The sequence below is a fragment of the Salmo salar genome, chromosome ssa26 (assembly GCF_905237065.1).
Source record: "Salmo salar chromosome ssa26, Ssal_v3.1, whole genome shotgun sequence".
Lineage (NCBI taxonomy): Eukaryota > Metazoa > Chordata > Actinopteri > Salmoniformes > Salmonidae > Salmo > Salmo salar.
The window spans coordinates 42,137,230-42,162,090 of NC_059467.1; the positions used below are offsets into that span (position 1 = coordinate 42,137,230).

Genomic DNA, 24,861 nt, shown 5'->3' on the forward strand with positions numbered 1-24,861 from the left:
AACTCCAAACACGGTTTTCTCATTGTAGTACATTTGAAGAAGAGCCTTTAGCTCACTTTCTCTTATTTCATTAACCACATGTAGGCTAGAGGATCACTTTGGATTTTATCATAAGCACAATATTCTTGAAATAGACATTGTACACAATATTTTTTTATTGAATGATTATTGAAGACATGGTTAGTTTTATTCCCAACAAATGATAATGCAGAAGTGTGCAGCACACACTCAGCTGATCCCAGGTTTTCGGTCAGGGTAGATAAGGTCATTTGGGGCAACACAAATGTGGGGGCGGGGCTTCCTTCACATACGGATGAAGCTGTCTGCGTTTTTACTGGCTCAAAACCACCAACACCTACGTGACGTCACACGAGAGGGAATTTTCAAAAACTGAAGAAGCTCACCGAACTTAAGGGGAAAGATAAACAAAGGCAACATAAAAAATGCAAAGACCTGCGTAAGTACAATACTGTACTATTATGTAAAGTTTTCATTAGTTAAAAATTGTGGTTATATTCGTAAGCAGTTTAATAACGATAGCGAACAAGGTAGCTAGCATTCTAGCTAACTAAACTAGCTAGACCGGCAGATAACCTTGATTGATAGATATCACGCCAACTGTGGCTAGCTAGCAAAGTATCATGTCGAATGTAATGTTTGCCAGCTTAGCAAGTTACTCCAACATAATAGCATAGACGTTAGCCAACACAATAAATTGAGACGCCAGTTTGCGCTGTTGACTTGAATATGTACACTTTTCTGAAGGGTGGGCTGATTTTGTAGCCAGCAGATCCGACCCGCTTGCTTACAGCTGCACCAGGGTCTGACAGGCTAACTGTGTAGTTTAAGGCAGAAGGAACCACTGCAAGATATATCGGAAAGGTACCTCAATGCAGGAATGAAGAAATACCTTGTACTCCGAATTGTCCCATTATCCCAATAGTTACACCAATAAGATTGAACAACTGTTAGTTTATAAGTAAACTGCCATCTGTCCTAATGCTAGCTAGTAGTAGCCACATCGGCCATTATGGAATGGCATGTCAAGTTGAACAAGAAAAGGAGTTGATTGGCTGACACGGCCAGTCCAAAATGACTGCTATGACTTCTGCTACCTAACATGAGGACGAAATGGACAGTTTTCCGAGAAACATATGGCGCTGGCTCCATGGTCAATCAAATGTATTTATAAAGCCCTTCTTACATCAGCTGATGTCACAAAGTGCTGTACAGAAACCCAGCCTAAAACCCCAAACAGCAAGCAATGCAGGTGTAGAAGCACGGTGGCTAGGAAAAACTCCCTAGAAAGACCGGAACCTAGAGAGGAACCAGGCTATGAGGGGTGGCCAGTCCTCTTCTGGCTGTGCCGGGTGTATATTTTAACAGAACATGGCCAAGATGTTCATAGATGACCATCAGGGTCAAATAATAATAATAATAATAATCACAGTGGCTGTAGAGGGTGCAACAGGTCAGCACCTCAGGAGTAAATGTCAGTTGGCTTTTCATAGCCAACCATTCAGAGTATCTGCACATCTATCACTCCAGTGTTTAATTGCTAAATTGTAATTACTTTGTCACTATGGCCTATTTATTGCCTTACCTCCCTAATCTTATCTCATTTGCACACACTGTATATAGACTTTTTGTATTGTGTTATTGACTGTACATTTGTTTATTCCATGTGGAAGTCTGTTTTTTGTCACACTGCTTTGGTCGCAGTTGTTCTCAACCGGCCTACCTGGTTAAATAAAGGTGAAAAAAATTATCTCTACTGCTCCTGCTGTCTCTAGAGAGTTGATAACAGCAGGTCTGGGACAGGTAGCGCGTCTGGTGAACAGGTCAGGGTTCCATAGCCGCAGGCAGAACAGTTGAAACTGGAGCAGCAGCATGACCAGGTGGACTGGGGACAAATCAAATCAAAGTTTATGTCACATGCACCGAATACAACAGGTGTAGACCTTACAGTGAAATGCTTACTTAGAGGCTCTAACCAATAGTGCAAAAAAGGTATTAGGTGAACAATAGGTAAGTAAAGAAATAAAACAACAGTAAAAAGACAGGCTACATACAGACACCGGTTAGTCAGGCTGATTGAGGTAGTATGTACATTATTATGTAGATATGGTTAAAGTGACTATGCATATATGATGAACAGAGAGTAGCAGTAGTGTAAAAGAGGGGTTGGCGGGTGGCGGGACAATGCAGATAGCCCGGTTAGCCAATGTGCGGGAGCACTGGTTGGTCGGCCCAATTCAGGTACTATGTACATGAATGTATAGTTAAAGTGACTATGCATATATGATAAACAGAGAGTAGCAGCAGCATAAAAAAGAGCGGTTGGGGGCACACAATGCAAATAGTCCGGGTAGCCATTTGATTACCTTTTCAGGAGTCTTATGGCTTGGGGGGTAAAAACTGTTGAAGCCTTTTTGTCCTAGACTTGGCACTCCGGTACCGCTTGCCATGCGGTAGTAGAGAGAACAGTTTATGACTGGGGTGGCTGGGGTCTTTGACAATTTTTAGGGCCTTCCTCTGACACCGCCTGGTGTAGAGGTCCTGGATGGCAGGCAGCTTAGCCCCAGTGATGTACTGGGCCGTACGCACTACCCTCTGTAGTGCCTTGCGGTCAGAGGCCGAGCAATTTCCGTACCAGGAGGTGATGCAACCACTCAGGATGCTCTCGATGTTGCAGCTGTAGAACCTTTTGAGGATCTCAGGACCCATGCCAAATCTTTTTAGTTTCCTAAGAGGGAATAGGCTTTGTCGTGCCCTCTTCACGACTGTCTTTGTGTGTTTGGACCATTCTAGTTTGTTGATGTGGATGCCAAGGAACTTGAAGCTCTCAACCTGCTCCACTACAGCCCCATCGATGAGAAATGGGGGTGTGCTCGGTCCTCCTTTTCCTCTAGTCCACAATCATCTCCTTAGTCTTGGTTACGTTGAGGGATAGGTTGTTATTCTGGCACCACCCGGCCAGGTCTCTGACAGCAAGGAGTCATCAGGCCAGGTAGTCCTGAGGCATGGTCCTAGGGCTCAGGTCCTCTGAGAGAGCACACTTAAATTCAGACAGGAGAAATACTCCAGATATAACAGACTGACCCTAGCCCCCCGACACAAACTATTGCAGCATAAATACGGGAGGCCGAGCCGGGAGACACTGTGGCCCCGTCCGACGATACCCCCGGGCTGGGCCAAACAGGCAGGATATAACCCCACCCACTTTGCCAAAGCACAGCCCCCACACCACTAGGGTTTGAGGCAGAGCATCCCAGTGGAGAGAGGGGAACCGGCCAGACAGAGACAGCGTTTGTTGCACCAGTGCTTTTCTGTTCACCTTCACTCCTGGGCCAGACTACACTCAATCATAGTACCTACTGAAGAGATGAGTCTTCAATAACGACTTAAAGGTTGAGACCGAGTCTGCGTCTCTCACATGGATAGGCAGACCATTCCATAAAAATGGAGCTCTATAGGAGGAAGCCCTGCCTCCAGCTGTTTGTTTTGATATTCTAGGGACAGTAAGGAGGCCTGCGTCTTGTGACCGTAGCGTACGTGTAGGTGTGTATGGCAGGACCAAATCGGAAAGGTAGGTAGGAGCATGCCCATGTAATGCTTTGTAGGTTAGCAGTAAAACCTTTAAATCAGCCCTTGCCTTGACAGGTAGCCTGTCTAGAGAGGCTAGCACTGGAGTAATATGATCACGTTTTCTGGTTCTAGTCAAGATTCCAGCAGCTGTGTTTAGCACTAACTGAAGTCTTAATCTACACAGGAAGCCTGTCTGACCCAAGTGCAGCTGTAAGCAAGCGGGTCGGATCTGCTGTCTTCTGTATTTGTATCTAACTATGTGTTAGTTATGCTAGCCATGTCTTGCTGCAGTGTTTTTTTTTTCAGCCACTTTCTCCAAGTCCGTTACTGTGTAAATGTACTGTAGCTACTCAACCTCTAAATGCCTCTCATTCATTTCACAGAAAGGGCAAAACTCCACGGAGGCCAGCCCTGAAGAAAACATCACACACACAAAAAGACCCAGTTGGTGTAAGTTGGTCACTGTCAGCTGTCACCTCAATTAATAGTTACTAAAAGCAAGTTAATAATGACAAAATAATCTGTACGTAGCTAGTGAATAACATGCCTTACAGTATGGTGATTTGCTGTGTGCAGGTGTACTGCCGTATCCGCCCTTTAGGCGCTACAGATGAGGAGTGTTGTATTGAAATGATCAGCAGCACCACCATTCAGCTGCATGCTCCTGATGGCATCAAAGCCAACCGCAATGGGGAATACAAAGAGGTACAGGTGTAACACAGCTAACTACATTACATGTCTCTCTCTCGCTCCATGATGCATCTTCCTGTGTCATCTCATAATGAACGTGTTCTTTCACAGACTCAGTACTCCTTCAAAAAAGTGTTTGGGATCCAAACCTCCCAAATAGAGTTGTTTGAGGATGTTGCCAAACCACTTGTGGATGACCTCATTCACTGCAAGAATGGTAAGTGACCGAAACTGCTCGTTTATTTTTAATAATGCATACGTTTTTAAAGTATTCGGTTTCGACAGGGTGTTGAGCGGCGATTTTTGTTTTTCTTTGCTGTCCATAGGATTGCTTTTTACTTATGGCGTCACAGGCAGTGGAAAGACGTTTACCATGACAGGCTCTCCTGGAGAAGGTGGTCTCCTCCCCCGCTCTCTGGACATGCTATTCAACAGCATTGCTCCATTACAGGCCAAGAGATTTGTAAGACTTATTTTACGTCATATCTCTGGGTGTAAACTCTGTTCCTACAGGGCATCATTGTATGCTTTTGTCCTCGTCTTTTCATCAGAGATTTATACATTGAACTGGATGTATTGGTACACTAGCCAATCAAGTGCTTGTGAGAGACTTAACTTTGAGTTGGCCATTTTATTCAACAGCTAATATGTGCAAAAAAGCCAATATTATTTTACTATTTGAATTTCAGGTTCTCCAAATGTTACATTGAGTGCTAAACCCTATACGTCTAGCTTTCAAATGTTCAATCTTGTAGGTGTTTAGGACCGACGACAAGAATGGCATGGAGATCCAAGGTCAGGTGGACGCTCTCCTGGAGAGACAGAAGAGAGACTCAAATCAACAGTCTGCAGTGCCCAAAACACCGTCCTCAAAGTATGCATGGGTTTTAGAAGCCAAACATGTTTCGTGCACATATTTGTGATCATCCTCAGATGTAAATAGATGCTAGGTTATTGACATCTTTCATGCATTGATTTGAGTGTTTCAGAGACTATTTGGATGACAAAAAGACAACCTGTTGAAATGATATTGGAAATGGCCATTTCACTTTCTTGATTGTTGAAGCTGGTTTGAGACTGAGGTTTTGTGTTGGTTCTGTCCTTCAGGCAAAAACCTGATCCAGAGTTTGCAGACATGATCAGTCCAGGGGAGGCTTGCAAATGTGAGGGAGTTGACGAGGACAGCTGTTACAGTGTGTTTGTGTCCTACATAGAAATATACAATAACTACATCTACGATCTGCTGGAAGAAGCTCCAATAGACCCCATACGACACAAGTAAGTCCAGGCTTTGTTGCGCTACCAGTAGTTATATATTTTTGTGTAATTTAATTGGAAAGATATGTTAAGGGTGACCAGTAAATCATTCTGCAAGAGTGTTCCTACCGCACGTCTTTCCTGTCATTTGTATCTTCTACAGTTAATTTTAGTGTGAAGAATGCACCAGTCAATGTAAGATGTATTGTAGGTTAGAGATGTGAAATGTTTTGTCTTTGTTAGGCGACCCGGTGGAGACACACCTCTGCGGATCCCTGAGTTGATGTACGTGGTTAGTTTATAACTAGCCTGGGACCACACTGATCAACTAGCTGTTTCATAGGAGCACTTTCATATATCTGATCCCAGGATAAGTGTATACAGTTTAAAAGTATAAAAACATGGCAGAATTATCTAGCCATCATCCCTCCACTACATCCCTTCCCAATCTAGAACCCTGCATATAATACATATGGTACCATGATCCCCTCCCAATCTAGAACCCTGCATGTAATACATATGGTACCATGATCCCCTCCCAATCTAGAAACCTGCATGTAATACATATGGTACCATGATCCCCTCCCAATCTAGAACCCTGCATGTAATACGTATGGTACCATCATCCCCTCCCAATCTAGAACCCTGCATGTAATACGTATGGTACCATCATCCCCTCCCAATCTAGAACCCTGCATGTAATACGTATGGTACCATCATCCCCTCCCAATCTAGAACCCTGCATGTAATACGTATGGTACCATCATCCCCTCCCAATCTAGAACCCTGCATGTAATACGTATGGTACCATCATACCCTCCCAATCTAGAACCCTGCATATAATACGTATGGTACCATCATCCCCTCCCAATCTAGAACCCTGCATGTAATACGTATGGTACCATCATCCCCTCCCAATCTAGAACCCTGCATATAATACGTATGGTACCATGATCCCCTCCCAATCTAGAACCCTGCATGTAATACGTATGGTACCATCATCCCCTCCCAATCTAGAACCCTGCATATAATACGTATGGTACCATGATCCCCTCCCAATCTAGAACCCTGCATGTAATACGTATGGTACCATCATCCCCTCCCAATCTAGAACCCTGCATATAATACGTATGGTACCATCATCCCCTCCCAATCTAGAACCCTGCATGTAATACGTATGGTACCATCATCCCTCCACTACATCCCCTCCCAATCTAGAACCCTGCATATAATATGAGTGGTATGTAGTGTTATTATATAGTATATACATTTAAACATGTAGTATTACCTTTTGGAGTAACTATTTGCTTTTATTCCTCTGTCTCTGGTTGCCTTTGTAGAGGTAGTGCTTTTAACCTCTGCTGATTATCATGAGATTGGTGTAAACACATCCTTGAATGGCTGTGGTGAAACTGATCTGTGCTGCGGCTGGGAAGCTTGACATAATGCATGTCTTTTACCCGTTGACTGTTTTGAACAGTTATAACCGTTGTTTTAACATAGTCATGTTGACTTTTTGCTAGTGGTTAGTCTAGTTTATTTGTTTTAGGCTGTGTGGTGGTTAACCGTATTGTTGCTCTGCACGGTTGCAGACTGCCTCAATCAAAGATTTTACGTGAGGACCAGAACCACAACATGTATGTGTCAGGATGTACAGAGGTCGAGGTGAAGTCCACAGAGGAAGCCTTCCAAGTGTTTTGGCGGGGTGAGTGGGATTTTAGTCATTTCTTTTGAAGAAAAAATATTTTTTCCTTCTGATTGTATTAGTCTACAGTTTTTGCTTTTGTCCAGGTCAAAAGAAAAGGAGGATTGCCGATACTCAGCTGAATCGCGAGTCCAGTCGCTCTCACAGTGTGTTTATTGTCAAACTTGCACAAGCTCCGCTGGATGCAGATGGAGACCACATTCTACAGGTGACTTTGAACCTTGCATCTTTATATCTTGCCGATACAGTTCTTCATATAGAAGTGAAGCCAAAATCCACTACCTTGTCCCAGGGATGGAACAAGGATTTTGGGCATGGCCAGCCAGGCTAGTACACCACACTTTTTTTTAGTAGCCTGGGTCTAATATCTGTGCCACGCGATATCTGAAAATATAAAATGTCACTAGCCAGGAGGCTAGTTGGGAAAATGTTCTACCAGCCCAGTGTGACCCGTACTAGCGTGGGCCCGGTGGGCTGGCATACTCTCTATCCCTGCCTTGACCTAATGTTAAGATAACAAACTCAAACATCCTTTAATTACTATGTGAACTAGCACAATAAATATCTGCTGCTCCTTCACTAGTAGAAGCTGTGTTAGCTCATGTATGTTTCACTAGAAGACCCAATACAGAGCAAGCATGCTAACAGCTATCACTGGACCACGTGGCCTTCAACCAGTGCTAGCTCTGATAGCCTAGTCTCTGATAGCCTAGCCTGGCTGTGTTACAGGACAAGAACCAGGTGACTGTTAGCCAGCTGTGTCTGGTGGACCTGGCAGGGAGTGAACGCACCAGCAGGACTAAAGCAGAGGGCAGCCGCCTCCGGGAAGCAGGTGAGCTGACAACGTGGGACCCATAGAAAAATCCTTTACTTTTCTGTTTGTCTAACAGCACCACTGACCTAGCCTGGGGAACCAGTCTGTTTAGCTAACATTCTGTTTGTCTAACAGCACCACTGACCTAGCCTGGGGAACCAGTCTGTTTAGCTAACATTCTGTTTGTCTAACAGCACCACTGACCTAGCCTGGGGAACCAGTCTGTTTAGCTAACATTCTGTTTGTCTAACAGCACCACTGACCTAGCCTGGGGATCCAGTCTGTTTAGCTAACATTCTGTTTGTCTAACAGCACCACTGACCTAGCCTGGGGAACCAGTCTGTTTAGCTAACATTCTGTTTGTCTAACAGCACCACTGACCTAGCCTGGGGATCCAGTCTGTTTAGCTAACATTCTGTTTGTCTAACAGCACCACTGACCTAGCCTGGGGAACCAGTCTGTTTAGCTAACATTCTGTTTGTCTAACAGCACCACTGACCTAGCCTGGGGAACCAGTCTGTTTAGCTAACATTCTATTTGTCTAACAGCACCACTGACCTAGCCTGGGGAACCAGTCTGTTTAGCTAACATTCTGTTTGTCTAACAGCACCACTGACCTAGCCTGGGGAACCAGTCTGTTTAGCTAACATTCTGTTTGTCTAACAGCACCACTGACCTAGCCTGGGGACCAGTCTGTTTAGCTAACATTCTGTTTGTCTAACAGCACCACTGACCTAGCCTGGGGATCCAGTCTGTTTAGCTAACATTCTGTTTGTCTAACAGCACCACTGACCTAGCCTGGGGAACCAGTCTGTTTAGCTAACATTCTGTTTGTCTAACAGCACCACTGACCTAGCCTGGGGAACCAGTCTGTTTAGCTAACATTCTGTTTGTCTAACAGCACCACTGACCTAGCCTGGGGACCAGTCTGTTTAGCTAACATTCCACTCCACTCCTTGTGCTCTGTCATATGCCACATGTTAAGCATGACAGGAGTGGAATCATGGCTAAACAGACTGGTACCCAGACTAGTACTGACCTACTGACAGCTTCACAACATGCACCCATCTTTACCTGGCATCTCCACTCTTTCCCCAGGCAACATCAACCAGTCCCTGATGACATTACGCACCTGTATAGAAGTCCTCAGAGAGAACCAGATGTGTGGAACAAACCGGGTTGGTCACTTTGAATGAATCTCTGTGTACTTGATAAAACTGTAGACCAGATGAGTCAAGCTCTGATATTATGTCATAAAGTAACACGATGATACTGTGTGTTTTTGTTTCAGATGGTTCCTTACAGAGACTCTAAAGTCACTCATCTGTTCAAGAACTATTTTGACGGTGAAGGGAAAGTCCGCATGGTTGTGTGTGTCAACCCTAAAGCCGACGACTATGAAGAAACCATGGTAACTGATCTGAGTTAGATCCCAATAACAGCCCTAAGAAACCATGGTAACTGATCTGAGTTAGATCCCAATAACAGCCCTAAGAAACCATGGTAACTGATCTGAGTTAGATCCCAATAACAGCCCTAAGAAACCATGGTAACTGATCTGAGTTAGATCCCAATAACAGCCCTAAGGAACCATGGTAACTGATCTGAGTTAGATCCCAATAACAGCCCTAAGAAACCATGGTAACTGATCTGAGTTAGATCCCAATAACAGCCCTAAGGAACCATGGTAACTGATCTGAGTTAGATCCCAATAACAGCCCTAAGGAACCATGGTAACTGATCTGAGTTAGATCCCAATAACAGCCCTAAGAAACCATGGTAACTGATCTGAGTTAGATCCCAATAACAGCCCTAAGGAACCATGGTAACTGATCTGAGTTAGATCCCAATAACAGCCCTAAGGAACCATGGTAACTGATCTGAGTTAGATCCCAATAACAGCCCTAAGAAACCATGGTAACTGATCTGACTTAGATCCCAATAACAGCCCTAAGAAACCATGGTAACTGATCTGACTTAGATCCCAATAACAGCCCTAAGAAACCATGGTAACTGATCTGAGTTAGATCCCAATAACAGCCCTAAGGAACCATGGTAACTGATCTGAGTTAGATCCCAATAACAGCCCTAAGGAACCATGGTAACTGATCTGAGTTAGATCCCAATAACAGCCCTAAGAAACCATGGTAACTGATCTGAGTTAGATCCCAATAACAGCCCTAAGAAACCATGGTAACTGATCTGAGTTAGATCCCAATAACAGCCCTAAGAAACCATGGTAACTGATCTGAGTTAGATCCCAATAACAGCCCTAAGGAACCATGGTAACTGATCTGAGTTAGATCCCAATAACAGCCCTAAGAAACCATGGTAACTGATCTGAGTTAGATCCCAATAACAGCCCTAAGAAATGGAAATATCAACAAGACGTAACCGTGTGTGTGTTCCTTCAGTTGGTCATGCGCTTTGCGGAGTTGACCCAGGAGGTTGAGGTGGCGCGGCCGGTGGACAGGCCCATTTGCAGCCTGGCGGCGGGGCGGAGACACCGAAACCAGGCCCTCAGAGATGAGTTGTCACGACGCCAGGAGGAGCGCCCTGGGGGACCCAACAACACCGGTATGTACACACACATAATCACAGAGAGACAGAGAGAGATATATATCTATATCTATATCATCTGATTGTACATGGGTGATGTTAGAACCGTCCAATGTGACCACCACCTCAGGCAGCACTAATGTTAAGTGAAGTTAATCTGTTCTCCACTGATCTTTCAGAGGATGGCTTGGTGCTGAACCAGCTCCTGGACAGCCTGCCGGCCCTGCCTGCCTGTGAGTTGGTGGATCCCACCGATGAGCAGATCCTGCCCCGCCTCATAGAGGTGCTGGAGAGGAGGCACCGCATCCGCCAGATGATCACTGAGCAGTACACCAGAACTGGTACGGACCAGGCCACTATAGACCTAATGAAGGGTATTTTGTCAGTACAGGACCTATTTTATTTATTTTAAATGTATGTACTGTAGTTCTGTTGTTGTCTGTTAATGTTCTGTGTTGACTCCAGGAAGAGTAGCTGCTGCTTTAGCAACATCTTAAGGGGATCCTAATAAAATACTACGGGCTTTAGAGCTGTACATTTAGTCTAGCGTTTGAAATGTCAGACTTCCTCTATTAAAATTCATCATTGTCTTTTGATGTTTATCTGACTTTTCTTAGGGCATGTTTTGCTATATGTAAATGTTTAGTTAGTGTAAACATATTGTCTACCTTTAGTGGACAAGAGTAAAGTTAAATCTGTACCAATGGATTCATTTCCATTCCTTTTCCCCCTTTCCAACAGCCAACACGCTGAAATCGATGCTCCAGGAGTTTGATGGCCACCTGATGGCCAAGGAGAACTTCATCCATGAACAGCGGGGTAAACTAGGGGAGAAGGACAAGATCATGTTCAACCAGAAGAATGAGATGGATCGGCTGGAGAAGAAATCCAAAATGCTGGAATACAAGGTGAAGTCTAAGTCCTCCATCTCTCTCCCCCGCCTTGTTCTCCCCCCCTTTGCCTCGTTCTCTCCATCTCCTGACCTCAGCTGCATTTTTATATCACTGAAACCCATGCATTCGTACATCCCTGAACTTTTTACATGCCTTTTATGCCCCCCCTCAGATTGACATTCTTCAGAAGACCACCAATATCTATGAGGGGGACAAGCGGTCGCTGCAGCAGGAGCTGGAGAGCCGTGAGCAGAGGCTGCAGCGGGAGCTGTCGGAGAGGAAGCGCATGGAGGCACGCATGCAGGGCATGGTGTCTGACACCAAACACCAGTGGGAGAAGGAGTGTGTAAGTGAAGTGTTACCCTCCCTCCCCTCAGCCCTCCCCTCAGCCCTCCCTCCCTCCCCTCAGCCCTCCCTCCCTCCCCTCAGCCCGCCCCTCAGCCCTCCCTCCCTCCCCTCAGCCCGCCCCTCAGCCCTCCCTCGCCCTCAGCCCTCCCTCCCTCCCCTCAGCCCGCCCTCCCCCACTCTTTCAATAGATCTGGTCACTCAGCTGCTAACTAACCCCAGAATGTGAGGGGGGGGGGGTCACTCAGCTGCTAACTAACCCCAGACTGTGAGGGGGGGGGTCACTCAGCTGCTAACTAATCCCAGACTGTGAGGGGGGGGTCACTCAGCTGGTAACTAACCCCACCAGTGGGAGAAGGAGTGTGTAAGTGAAGTGTTACCCTCCTTCCCCCAGCCCTCCCTCCCCTCTGACCTCCCTCCCCTCAGCCCTCCCTCCCTCCCTCCCCTCAGCCCTCCCTCCCTCCCTCCCCTCAGCCCTCCCTCCCTCCCTCCCCTCAGCCCTCCCTCCCCTCAGCCCTCCCTCCCTCCCTCCCCTCAGCCCTCCCTCCCTCCCTCCCCTCAGCCCTCCCTCCCTCCCCTCAGCCCCCCCCCCCCTCCCCTCAGCCCGCCCCCACTCTTTCTGTGGTCACTCAGCTGCTAACTAACCCCAGACTGTGAGGGGGGGTCACTCAGCTGCTATCTAACCCCAGACTGTGAGGGGGGGTCACTCAGCTGCTAACTAACCCCAGACTGTGAGGGGGGGTCACTCAGCTGCTAACTAACCCCAGACTGTGAGGGGGGGTCACTCAGTTGCTAACTAACCACAGACTGTTGGGGGGTCACTCAGCTGCTAACTAACCCCAGACTGTTGGGCGGGGGGGTCACTCAGCTGCTAACTAACCCCAGACTGTTGGGCGGGGGGTCACTCAGCTGCTAACTAACCCCAGACTGTGAGGGGGGGCACTCAGCTGCTAGCTAACCCCAGACTGTGAGGGGGGGGTCACTCAGCTGCTAACTAACCCCAGACTGTGAGGGGGGGGTCACTCAGCTGCTAACTAACCCCAGACTGTGAGGGGGGGGTCACTCAGCTGCTAACTAACCCCAGACTGTGAGGGGGGGTGGTCACTCAGCTGCTAACTAACCCCAGACTGTGAGGGGGGGTGTCACTCAGCTGCTAACTAACCCCAGACTGTGGGGGGGGGTCACTCAGCTGCTAACTAACCACAGACTGTGAGGGGGGGGGTGGGTCACTCAGCTGCTAACTAACCACAGACTGTGAGGGGGGGTCACTCAGCTGCTAACTAACCCCAGACTGTGAGGGGGGGGTCACTCAGCTGCTAACTAACCCCAGACTGTGAGGGGGGGGGGTCACTCAGCTGCTAACTAACCCCAGACTGTGAGGGGGGTCACTCAGCTGCTAACTAACCCCAGACTGTGAGGGGGGGTCACTCAGCTGCTAACTAACCACAGACTGTTGGGGGGGTGTCACTCAGCTGCTAACTAACCCCAGACTGTGAGGGGGGGTCACTCAGCTGCTAACTAACCACAGACTGTTGGGGGGGTCACTCAGCTGCTAACTAACCCCAGACTGTGAGGGTGGGAGGGTCACTCAGCTGCTAACTAACCACAGACTGTTGGGCGGGGGTCACTCAGCTGCTAACTAACCCCCAGACTGTGAGGGGGGGGTCACTCAGCTGCTAACTAACCCAGACTGTGGCGGGGGGGTCACTCAGCTGCTATTAAACCCCAGACTGTGGGGGGGGGTCACTCAGCTGCTAACTAACCCCAGACTGTGGAGGGGGGTCACTCAGCTGCTAACTAACCCCAGACTGTGAGGGGGGGGGCACTCAGCTGCTAAATAACCCCAGACTGTGAGGGGGGGTCACTCAGCTGCTAACTAACCCCAGACTGTGAGGGGGGGGGTCACTCAGCTGCTAACTAACCACAGACTGTTGGGCGGGGGTCACTCAGCTGCTAACTAACCCCAGACTGTGAGGGGGGGTCACTCAGCTGCTAACTAACCCCAGACTGTGAGGGGGGGCACTCAGCTGCTAACTAACCACAGACTGTGAGGGGGGTTCACTCAGCTGCTAACTAACCCCAGACTGTGAGGGGGGGTCACTCAGCTGCTAACTAACCCCAGACTGTGAGGGGGGGGTCACTCAGCTGCTAACTAACCACAGACTGTGAGGGGGGTCACTCAGCTGCTAACTAACCCCAGACTGTGAGGGGGGGGTCACTCAGCTGCTAACTAACCCCAGACTGTTGGGGGGGTCACTCAGCTGCTAACTAACCCCAGACTGTGAGGGGGGGTCACTCAGCTGCTAACTAACCCCAGACTGTGAGGGGGGGGTCACTCAGCTGCTAACTAACCCCAGACTGTGGGGGGGTCACTCAGCTGCTAACTAACCCCAGACTGTGAGGGGGGCACTCAGCTGCTAACTAACCCAAGACTGTGGGGGGGGGGCACTCAGCTGCTAACTAACCACAGACTGTTGGGGGGGGTCACTCAGCTGCTAACTAACCCCAGACTGTGAGGGGGGGTCACTCAGCTGCTAACTAACCCCAGACTGTGGGGGGGGTCACTCAGCTGCTAACTAACCCCAGACTGTGAGGGGGGGGGTCACTCAGCTGCTAACTAACCCCAGACTGTGGGTCATAAACATAGTTGAGGGTAGGTGTGGTGTTTATTGTAGTTCAGTGCTACTTACATTTTGTTGAAGTTGTGTAGTTAACATTGGTCTTTCTCTTGCTACCTCAGGAGCGTCGTGTGAACGCCAAGCAGCTGGAGATGCAGAACAAGCTGTGGGTGAAGGATGAGAAGCTGAAGCAGCTGAAGGCCATCGTATCAGAGAGCAACAGCAGCGCCACCTCAGAGCAGCAGCGTCCCCCAGACAAGCCCCAGAGGGCCTCCCGGGAGACGGATCAGCCTCGCGCCCCTGAGAAGAGATCTCGCTCACCACTGCCCGTGAGTTGTTACACCCTGTCACTGCCTCTCTTTCTCCCTCGCCGTCTCTCCCTCGCTCTCTTTCTCTATCCATCTATCGCTCCAGCTATAAATGATTGTGATTTGACGTTATTGTAATAGATATTGACTGTGGAACTAGTCTAATGTTGATGGACCGTTGTGTTGCATGGTGGGTTGAAGTGCTGTGTCATTAGACCACATGTACTATTACTCTGCTGTCTCACCGTTACTGGCCCCCTGCATGTAGTGTCTCTGTTTCACTCTGCTGTCTGACCGTTACTGGCCCCCTGCATGTAGTGTCTCTGTTTCACTCTGCTGTCTGACCGTTACTGGCCCCCTGCATGTAGTGTCTCTGTTTCACTCTGCTGTCTGACCGTTACTGGCCCCCTGCATGTAGTGTCTCTGTTTCACTCTGCTGTCTCACCGTTACTGGCCCCCTGCATGTAGTGTCTGTTTCACTCTGCTGTCTGACCGTTACTGGCCCCCTGCATGTAGTGTCTCTGTTTCACTCTGCTGTCTGACCGTTACTGGCCCCCCTGCATGTAGTGTCTGTTTCACTCTGCTGTCTCACCGTTACTGGCCCCCCTGCATGTAGTGTCTCTGTTTCACTCTGCTGTCTGACCGTTACTGGCCCCCTGCATGTAGTGTCTCTGTTTCACTCTGCTGTCTCACCGTTACTGGCCCCCCTGCATGTAGTGTCTGTTTCACTCTGCTGTCTGACCGTTACTGGCCCCCTGCATGTAGTGTCTCTGTTTCACTCTGCTGTCTGACCGTTACTGGCCCCCTGCATGTAGTGGCTCTGTTTCACTCTGCTGTCTGACCGTTACTGGCCCCCCTGCATGTAGTGGCTCTGTTTCACTCTGCTGTCTGACCGTTACTGGCCCCCCTGCATGTAGTGCTCTGTTTCACTCTGCTGTCTGACCGTTACTGGCCCCCCTGCATGTAGTGTCTCTGTTTCACTCTGCTGTCTGACCGTTACTGGCCCCCCTGCATGTAGTGTCTGTTTCACTCTGCTGTCTGACCGTTACTGGCCCCCCTGCATGTAGTGTCTGTTTCACTCTGCTGTCTCACCGTTACTGGCCCCCCTGCATGTAGTGGCTCTGTTTCACTCTGCTGTCTCACCGTTACTGGCCCCCTGCATGTAGTGTCTGTTTCACTCTGCTGTCTGACCGTTACTGGCCCCCCTGCATGTAGTGTCTGTTTCACTCTGCTGTCTGACCGTTACTGGCCCCCCTGCATGTAGTGTCTCTGTTTCACTCTGCTGTCTCACCGTTACTGGCCCCCCTGCATGTAGTGGCTCTGTTTCACTCTGCTGTCTGACCGTTACTGGCCCCCCTGCATGTAGTGTCTCTGTTTCACTCTGCTGTCTGACCGTTACTGGCCCCCTGCATGTAGTGTCTCGTTTCACTCTGCTGTCTGACCGTTACTGGCCCCCTGCATGTAGTGTCTTGTTTCACTCTGCTGTCTCACCGTTACTGGCCCCCTGCATGTAGTGTCTGTTTCACTCTGCTGTCTGACCGTTACTGGCCCCCTGCATGTAGTGGCTCTGTTTCACTCTGCTGTCTCACCGTTACTGGCCCCCTGCATGTAGTGGCTCTGTTTCACTCTGCTGTCTGACCGTTACTGGCCCCCCTGCATGTAGTGTCTCTGTTTCACTCTGCTGTCTGACCGTTACTGGCCCCCCTGCATGTAGTGTCTCTGTTTCACTCTGCTGTCTGACCGTTACTGGCCCCCTGCATGTAGTGTCTGTTTCACTCTGCTGTCTGACCGTTACTGGCCCCCTGCATGTAGTGTCTCTGTTTCACTCTGCTGTCTGACCGTTACTGGCCCCCTGCATGTAGTGTCTCTGTTTCACTCTGCTGTCTGACCGTTACTGGCCCCCTGCATGTAGTGTCTCTGTTTCACTCTGCTGTCTGACCGTTACTGGCCCCCTGCATGTAGTGTCTCTGTTTCACTCTGCTGTCTGACCGTTACTGGCCCCCTGCATGTAGTGTCTCTGTTTCACTCTGCTGTCTGACCGTTACTGGCCCCCCTGCATGTAGTGTCTGTTTCACTCTGCTGTCTGACCGTTACTGGCCCCCCTGCATGTAGTGTCTGTTTCACTCTGCTGTCTGACCGTTACTGGCCCCCTGCATGTAGTGTCTCTGTTTCACTCTGCTGTCTGACCGTTACTGGCCCCCCTGCATGTAGTGGCTCTGTTTCACTCTGCTGTCTGACCGTTACTGGCCCCCCTGCATGTAGTGTCTGTTTCACTCTGCTGTCTGACCGTTACTGGCCCCCCTGCATGTAGTGTCTGTTTCACTCTGCTGTCTGACCGTTACTGGCCCCCCTGCATGTAGTGTCTGTTTCACTCTGCTGTCTGACCGTTACTGGCCCCCCTGCATGTAGTGTCTCTGTTTCACTCTGCTGTCTGACCGTTACTGGCCCCCCTGCATGTAGTGTCTCTGTTTCACTCTGCTGTCTGACCGTTACTGGCCCCCCTGCATGTAGTGTCTCGTTTCACTCTGCTGTCTCACCGTTACTGGCCCCCCTGCATGTAGTGTCTCTGTTTCACTCTGCTGTCTCACCGTTACTGGCCCCCTGCATGTAGTGTCTGTTTCACTCTGCTGTCTGACCGTTACTGGCCCCCTGCATGTAGTGTCCTGTTTCACTCTGCTGTCTCACCGTTACTGGCCCCCTGCATGTAGTGTCTCTGTTTCACTCTGCTGTCTGACCGTTACTGGCCCCCTGCATGTAGTGTCTCTGTTTCACTCTGCTGTCTCACCGTTACTGGCCCCCTGCATGTAGTGTCTCTGTTTCACTCTGCTGTCTGACCGTTGCTGGCCCCCTGCATGTAGTGTCTCTGTTTCACTCTGCTGTCTGACCGTTGCTGGCCCCCTGCATGTAGTGTCTCTGTTTCACTCTGCTGTCTGACCGTTACTGGCCCCCCTGCATGTAGTGTCTCTGTTTCACTCTGCTGTCTGACCGTTACTGGCCCCCTGCATGTAGTGTCTGTTTCACTCTGCTGTCTCACCGTTACTGGCCCCCCTGCATGTAGTGTCTCTGTTTCACTCTGCTGTCTGACCGTTACTGGCCCCCTGCATGTAGTGTCTCGTTTCACTCTGCTGTCTCACCGTTACTGGCCCCCCTGCATGTAGTGGCTCTGTTTCACTCTGCTGTCTGACCGTTACTGGCCCCCTGCATGTAGTGGCTCTGTTTCACTCTGCTGTCTGACCGTTACTGGCCCCCTGCATGTAGTGTCTCTGTTTCACTCTGCTGTCTGACCGTTACTGGCCCCCTGCATGTAGTGTCTCTGTTTCACTCTGCTGTCTGACCGTTACTGGCCCCCTGCATGTAGTGTCTGTTTCACTCTGCTGACATTTGTGACATTACAGTGTTCAGATAGAAACTTGTATGCTGTAGAACAGATATGATTGTCTGTCATGTACCCGAATAGGGCATCGTGTTGGTTCTATTTGTTACAATGTTACCTACAACGTTGTGAATACAGTGTTGTAGATGCCATGCTACAGACTTCATATAATACTCCCAGACTCCCTCCTGCTACCACCACCAGGTCAGCACAGCTCAGTGCCACCCCCTTCCACCCTCCTCCTCCGCTGGTAGTCTGTCAGTAGCCTCCGTCATCTCTGAGTGGGAGCAGAGGTTCCCCATAGGTAGGGACCCCCCCGGGACACCCGGAGCGTACGGAAGAACGACCCCATACGGAAGCAGCAGTGTGGGCCGCAGGAGAGGCCAGCGATGGGCCCCTGAGACAGAGGCCCCGGGCCCCAGCCACACATATGGGCTAGACCTAGAGTCAAGTTCAAGGGTTAGTGTGTGTTAGAATTTCACCCTAAGGGACTGGTTTCCCAGACAAAGATTAAGCATAGTCCTGCTTTTGGCTTCATCTGTGTCTTGGAAATCAGGAGGTGAACTTTAAGTAGCTGGATCTGCCATGCTTGTAGACCCGGATAGAACTGCACCCTAGACCCGGATAGAACTGTAGCTGCTTGGTTTGTATACTTACCTACTGTACATGTGCTAGCTATTAGGACCAGGCTGATACCAGTATCGATACTCGTTAGTGTCATGGCAAGAAAAGGAAACACAAAGTGGATTTAACTTCTGGAAAACAGTCCTTTTGTTGAAACAAACATCACTATGTTGTCTTCCAGAGTCATGTTCCAAGCTATAACACAGTATTTACCATATAACAGGTTTTTAAAGGGCCCAAGAGTTTGGTCTGTTTCGTGTTTTAATTTTAGCCATGGAAACAAAAAATTGCGACGCTGATATCACAGCAGTTAGATCTGCTATGCTTGTAGTCCTGTGTGTTCATATGTGTGTAGATGTACCGTAGCTAGTTCTGCTATGCTTGTAGTCCTGTAGGCTTTAATCTGTGTGTTTGTATGTGTGTAGATGTACCGTAGCTAGTTCTGCTATGCTTGTAGTCCTGTAGGCTTTAATCTGTGTGTTTGTATGTGTGTAGATGTACCGTAGCTAGTTCTGCTATGCTTGTAGTCCTGTAGGCTTTAATCTGTGTGTTTGTATGTGTGTAGATGTACCGTAGCTAGTTCTGCTATGCTTGTAGTCCTGTAGGCTTTAATCTGTGTGTTTGTATGTGTGTAGATGTACCGTAGCTAGTTCTGCTATGCTTGTAGTCCTGTAGGCTTTAATCTGTGTGTTTGTATGTGTGTAGATGTACCGTAGCTAGTTCTGCTATGCTTGTAGTCCTGTAGGCTTTAATCTGTGTGTTTGTATGTGTGTAGATGTACCGTAGCTAGTTCTGCTATGCTTGTAGTCCTGTAGGCTTTAATCTGTGTGTTCGTATGTGTGTAGATGTACCGTAGCTAGTTCTGCTATGCTTGTAGTCCTGTAGGCTTTAATCTGTGTGTTTGTATGTGTGTAGATGTACCGTAGCTAGTTCTGCTATGCTTGTAGACCCTTAAACAATCATCCTGCAGAATTGCATCAGTAGCTGCTTGATATGTGTTTGGTTGTCTGTAATGGCCACCACAGGACTGATAACCAGGGTGTCCTCATCACATTTATCATCACCATTATCCTCCCATTTTATGTTACATTGTCCGCTAGTGTAGGCTGTATTACGTACAGTAAGTAACATTTTTCAGCACTTTCACATATACAATATTCACAAATCTCCTCAGACTTTTTGTGTACCCCAGGAAGAGTAGCTGCTTCAGCAACCGCTAGTGGGGATCCTAATAAACTACCAAGTACTAATAATACTCTTATGAAACAATCCATTCATCAATTCATAATGCTATAGATTGCTGCTATAAAACTCATATCTAACCTGGTTTCAATCATAATGTTGGCAGCTGATGTGTATATACAGTGGCAATAGAAAGTGTGTGAAATACCTGGATTTCTGCCTAAATTGGTCATACAAATGTATCTGATCTTCATCTCGGTTACAACAATATACAGTCTGCTTAAACTAATAACACAAACAATTATACTTTTCATTGATCACACTGTAAACATTCACAATGCAGGGTGGGAAAAGTATGTGATCCCTTGGATTTAATAACAGGTTGACACTCCTTTGGCAGCAATAACCTCAATCAAACGTTTCCTGTAGTCGGATCAGACCTGCACAACGGTCTGGAGGAATTTTGAAACATTCCTCTCTTTTACAAAGCTGTTTCAGTTCAGAAATATTCCTGGGATGTTGGGTATGAACTGCTCACGCCACGGCATCTCAATCAGGTTGAGGTCAGGACTGGGCCACTCCAGAAGGCGTATTTTCTTCTGAAGCCCTTCTGCTGTTGATTTACTTCTGTGTTTTGGGTTGTTGTTCTGTTGCATCACCCAACTTCTGTTGAGCATCAATTGGCAGACAGACAGCCTAACATTCTCCTGCAAAATGTCTTTAACTTGGGAATTCATTTTTCCGTCTGATAGCAAGCTGTCCAGGCCCTTAGGCAGCAAAGCAGCCCCAAACCATGATGCTCCCTCCACCATACTTTACAGTTGGGTTGAGGGTTTCATGTTGGTGTGCGGTGCATATATTTATTTTCTTCCACACGTAGTGTTGTGTGTTCCTTCCAAACAACTTTAGTTTCATCTGTCCACAGAGTATTTTGCCAGTGGCGCTGTGGAACATCCAGGTACTCTTTTGCGAACGTCAGACATTCAGCAATGCTTTTTTTGGACAGCAGTGGCTTCCGTGGTGTTCTTCCATGAACGCCATTCTTGTTTTAGTGTTTTACGTATCCTAGACTCGTCAGATGTTAGCATGTTCCAGAGATTTCTGTAAGTCTTTAGCTGACACTCTAGGATTCTTCTCAACCTCATTGAGTATTCTGAGCTGTGCTCTTGCAGTCATCTTTGCAGGACTGCCACTCCTAAGGAGAGTAGCCACACTGCTGAACTTTCTCCATTTATAGACAATTTGTCTTACCATGGACTGATGAACATCAAGGCTTTTAGAGATACTTTTGTAACCCTTTCCAGCTTTATGCAAGTCAACCATTCTTAATCTTAGGTCTTCTGAGATCTCTTTTGTTCGAGGCATGGTTCACATCAGGCAATGCTTCTTCTGAATAGAAAACTCACATTTTCTGAGTTTCTTTTTTTTTTATATGGCAAGGCAGGTCTAACCAACGTCATTGATTGGACTCCAGGTTAGCTGACTCCAATTAGCTTTTGGAGAAGTTATTAGCCTAGGGGTTCACATACTTTTTCCAACCTACACTGAATGTTTAAATTATGTATTCAATATAGACAAAAATACAGTAATTTGTTATTAGTTTCAGCACACTGTCTATTGTTGTGACTTAGATGAAGATCAGATCAAATTTGACAACCAATTAATGCAGAAATCCAGGTAATTCCAAAGGGTTCACCTACTTTTTCTTGCCACTGTATATTGACTTACAGTATACCTGTCATTGGTCTTCCATTAGCCTAGCTTACAGGAAGGGAAATTATCTTAATCATATCCGATTCATTTGAACCTCCAGAGCATAGAGGATTGTCCAATTTATACCTGTTAAACATAACACCTCAAACTATACTGTGTATAAACCGTGGGCTTTATGTTTTGCCAGCCCACTCTACCCACACTAATGCCTGTCGCCGGTCCGCCGTAGACGCTGCTACTACTAACCCAATGGCCCTTAACACCACAACTGTCAATAATTCCCTGATTTTTGTCTTTTCCTCACTGTTTTAAATGGGACCCACCAGACCACGGGGACACCGATTCGCCTGCACCACAGACGCTCACACTCAGCGGGTGGGGAGCGATGGGTAGATCACAAACCACTCTCTAATTTGGATTTAGACACGGTCATGCAGCCAATCATACCCAATGCAATCAAGGTGTCAGCGGCCAGCGAGAAAGCTCTGTCTAAATGCCACAAGTATGTTCTCACGCATCAGGAGCTTGCCTCCGATGGGGAGATTCAGACCAAACTGATCAAGGTAAAAAAGAAAGAGGGGGGAAAAATTCCTCAATTGGTGTCTTTTTTTTTTGTTTCTGTCTCATATTTTAGACTTTTTCACCTTTTTGGGTTTGAATCTTTCCGACTACTATAGAATATTGATACCTGAGCAATGAGTAGTAGTAGTAATAATGTTTCAAATAGAGATTTGTACTGCTACAACCATGGAAAGTGTTCAGACCCCTTGACTTTTTCCACATTTTGTTACGTTACAACCTTATTCAAACATTGATGAGAGAGAAAAAACAATTTAATCTATCTAGACACAATACCCCATAATGGATACATATACATAAGTATTCAGACCCTTTACTCAGTACTTTGTACCTTTTTGGAAGCGATTACACCCTCGTCTTCTTGGGTATGACGCTACAAACATCCCCACAGCATGATGCTGCCGCCACCATGCTTCACCGTAGGGATGGTGCCAGGTTTCCTCCAGACCTGATGCTTGGAATTCAGGCCAAAGAGTTCAATCTTGGTTTCATAAGAGCAGAGAATCTTGTTTCTCATGGTCTGAGAGTCCTTTAGGTGCCTTTTGGCAAACTCCAAGCGGGCTGTCTTATGCCTTCTCCTGGGGAGTGGCTTCCGTCTGGCCACTCTACCATAAAGGTCTGATTGGTGGAGTGCTGCAGTGAAGGTTGTTCTTCTGGAAGGTTCTCCCATCTCCTCATAGGAACTCTGGAGCTCTGTCAGTGACCATCAGGTTCTTGGTCACCTCCTTGACAAAGGCTCTTCACCCCCGATTGCTCAGTTGGAATCTTAGTGGTTCCTAACTTCACGTGTGTTGTGTTTTTTGTGTGTGTGTGTGTGTGTGTGTGTGTGTGTGTGTGTGTGTGTGTGTGTGTGCGCGCGCCTTTCCAAATCATGTCCAATCAATTGAATTTACAACAGGTGGACCCCAATCAAGTTGTAGAAACATCTCAAGAATGATCAATGGAAACAGGATGCACCTGAACTCAATTTCGAGTCTCATAGCAAAGGGTCTGAATACTTATTTAAAATTTAATAAAAACTCTTCTTTGTCGTTATGGGGTATTATGTATAGATTTAGTAATTTTTTTTTTATCTTAATCCATTTTAGAATAAGGCTGTGGGAAAAGTTGTGAGGTCTGAATACTTTCCGAATGCACTGTACCTGATTTACCTGTGAAGGGGAATGCATTTGTATCCCTCACTTTGAGTCTTTCTGCGTGGTACATCTCTTAATCTGATAGTTGTCCATCTTCAGGGAGACGTGTTCAGAACGAGAGGTGGAGGACAAGCCGTGCAGTTCACAGACATCGAAACACTTAGACAGGAATGCCCAACTGCTTCAAGGTATGCCCATTGGCCAACCTATCCGTTATTATGCAGACACTTTGCCAGATGTTGTGTTTAGCGTTGCAAAATTCTGATGACTTTCCCAACATTTCTAGGTTTCCCGAAATCCCGCTTGCAGGATTCCATATTTTATGCTTATTTCCAGGAATATTCCAAGTGGTGTTTCTGGAAACCTTTTGCAACCCTATCAGAAATCATCTTCTGTTGAGATGAGGACATTACCTCACTGTCTCATCTTCTTGAAATAAATGTTGGCTATGTTTTTAGTGTAAGTCATTCAGAGACCTGATGTGAATATTTTCTGTTCCATGAAGTCGTAAGAGGAGGTCATCGGAAGACGGGCCAGGACAACATGATGAGAACAAGATGGACTGGAACGACAGAGAGAACAGGGTAAGCTGTCCATCACTCATTCACCTAGGCTGGAGTAAAACGGCCATTAGAGTTTTGTAATGATACCTGCTCATAAAGGTATAAATCAGCTAGACATTTGGTGTGACCCAGGGTATAAAATATGTTTTCTCCCAACAGGCACCAGTGGCAAGCACAAGCTCGGGTCTTGGTCTCCAGATTGGCTATCAGAAGTGAGCATTTATATCACATTCCAGTAGGGATTTTGACTGACAACATTGCATGTTTTCATAGTATTGACTAATCAACTGTTGTTGACAAATTCCACTTCTTCTTTTCTCCATCCCTTCTTTCAGACGCAGAAAGTAGGAACTGGACAGATCATCTTTGTCTATGCTGGATTTGTCTTGCGCATTGGACTAGTGAACTTACCTTCACTTTAAACTATGCATCTTTTTTTTTAAAGTCAAACTTTTTATATAACTGTTTTTCTAGACAAGTGATGATCAAGACCTGAGTTGTATTTAATCATGACCGTAGCTTAAAAGGGACATTTTTCAATTAGATTTGTATTAGATGATTTAGATAAGAGAACTACAAGTTATCACATTGTATAGCGTGTCATTGTATAGTTTACTACCTTCACCTATGACACTTCCCTTCACTGCGTTTTCACACCCAAAGATTATTTAGATGACAAAATGTAACTTTCTTTTTTTCTCTCTCTCTGTTTCAAGGTACTTGTTTTGTTGTTGTATAGACCTATATTCAGACACATAATCTGCAGAAAATCAATGGTAGAAAGCTGCTAGTTCAACGACCCCAATTATATACTTTACTAAAGCCTGCCGGTCAGACTCTGACTGCAAATACATGTATTTTTGAAGGAATGTACTATTTAAAAACTGTAAAAAAAATAAATCAAGAAATGAGAA

At 47.0% G+C, this 24,861-nt stretch overlaps 1 protein-coding gene across 5 annotated transcripts; it reads left to right on the forward strand.

Annotated features, from left to right (window-relative positions):
- The first annotated feature begins 334 nt into the window (after window positions 1–334).
- Window positions 335–24,861, forward strand: LOC106587728 (kinesin-like protein KIF23). 5 transcript variants are annotated; one of them, XM_045708377.1, is made up of 24 exons: window positions 335–457; window positions 3,972–4,038; window positions 4,165–4,293; window positions 4,390–4,495; window positions 4,605–4,741; window positions 5,034–5,152; window positions 5,386–5,556; window positions 5,779–5,820; window positions 7,128–7,240; window positions 7,327–7,448; window positions 7,970–8,072; window positions 9,153–9,232; window positions 9,346–9,465; window positions 10,469–10,631; window positions 10,793–10,954; window positions 11,355–11,521; window positions 11,679–11,852; window positions 14,592–14,798; window positions 18,355–18,609; window positions 21,996–22,232; window positions 23,484–23,572; window positions 23,890–23,968; window positions 24,107–24,159; window positions 24,283–24,861. In XM_045708377.1, the coding sequence occupies exons 1-24, from the start codon at window positions 444–446 to the stop codon at window positions 24,293–24,295; spliced, it is 2,922 nt and encodes a 973-aa protein (XP_045564333.1). In that variant the 5' UTR covers window positions 335–443; the 3' UTR covers window positions 24,296–24,861. The 5 variants fall into 5 exon arrangements, with proteins under 5 accessions (XP_045564333.1, XP_045564335.1, XP_045564334.1 ...); XM_045708379.1 differs by lacking the exon at window positions 18,355–18,609; XM_045708378.1 differs by lacking the exon at window positions 5,779–5,820.

Bases quoted from the DNA above. Each gene is read 5' to 3' on its own strand.
- LOC106587728 (XM_045708377.1), top strand. The intron at 4,742-5,033 runs GTAAGACTTATT...TCAATCTTGTAG, and splicing joins CATTACAGGCCAAGAGATTT to GTGTTTAGGACCGACGACAA. The intron at 14,799-18,354 runs GTGAGTTGTTAC...TACCACCACCAG, and splicing joins GATCTCGCTCACCACTGCCC to GTCAGCACAGCTCAGTGCCA.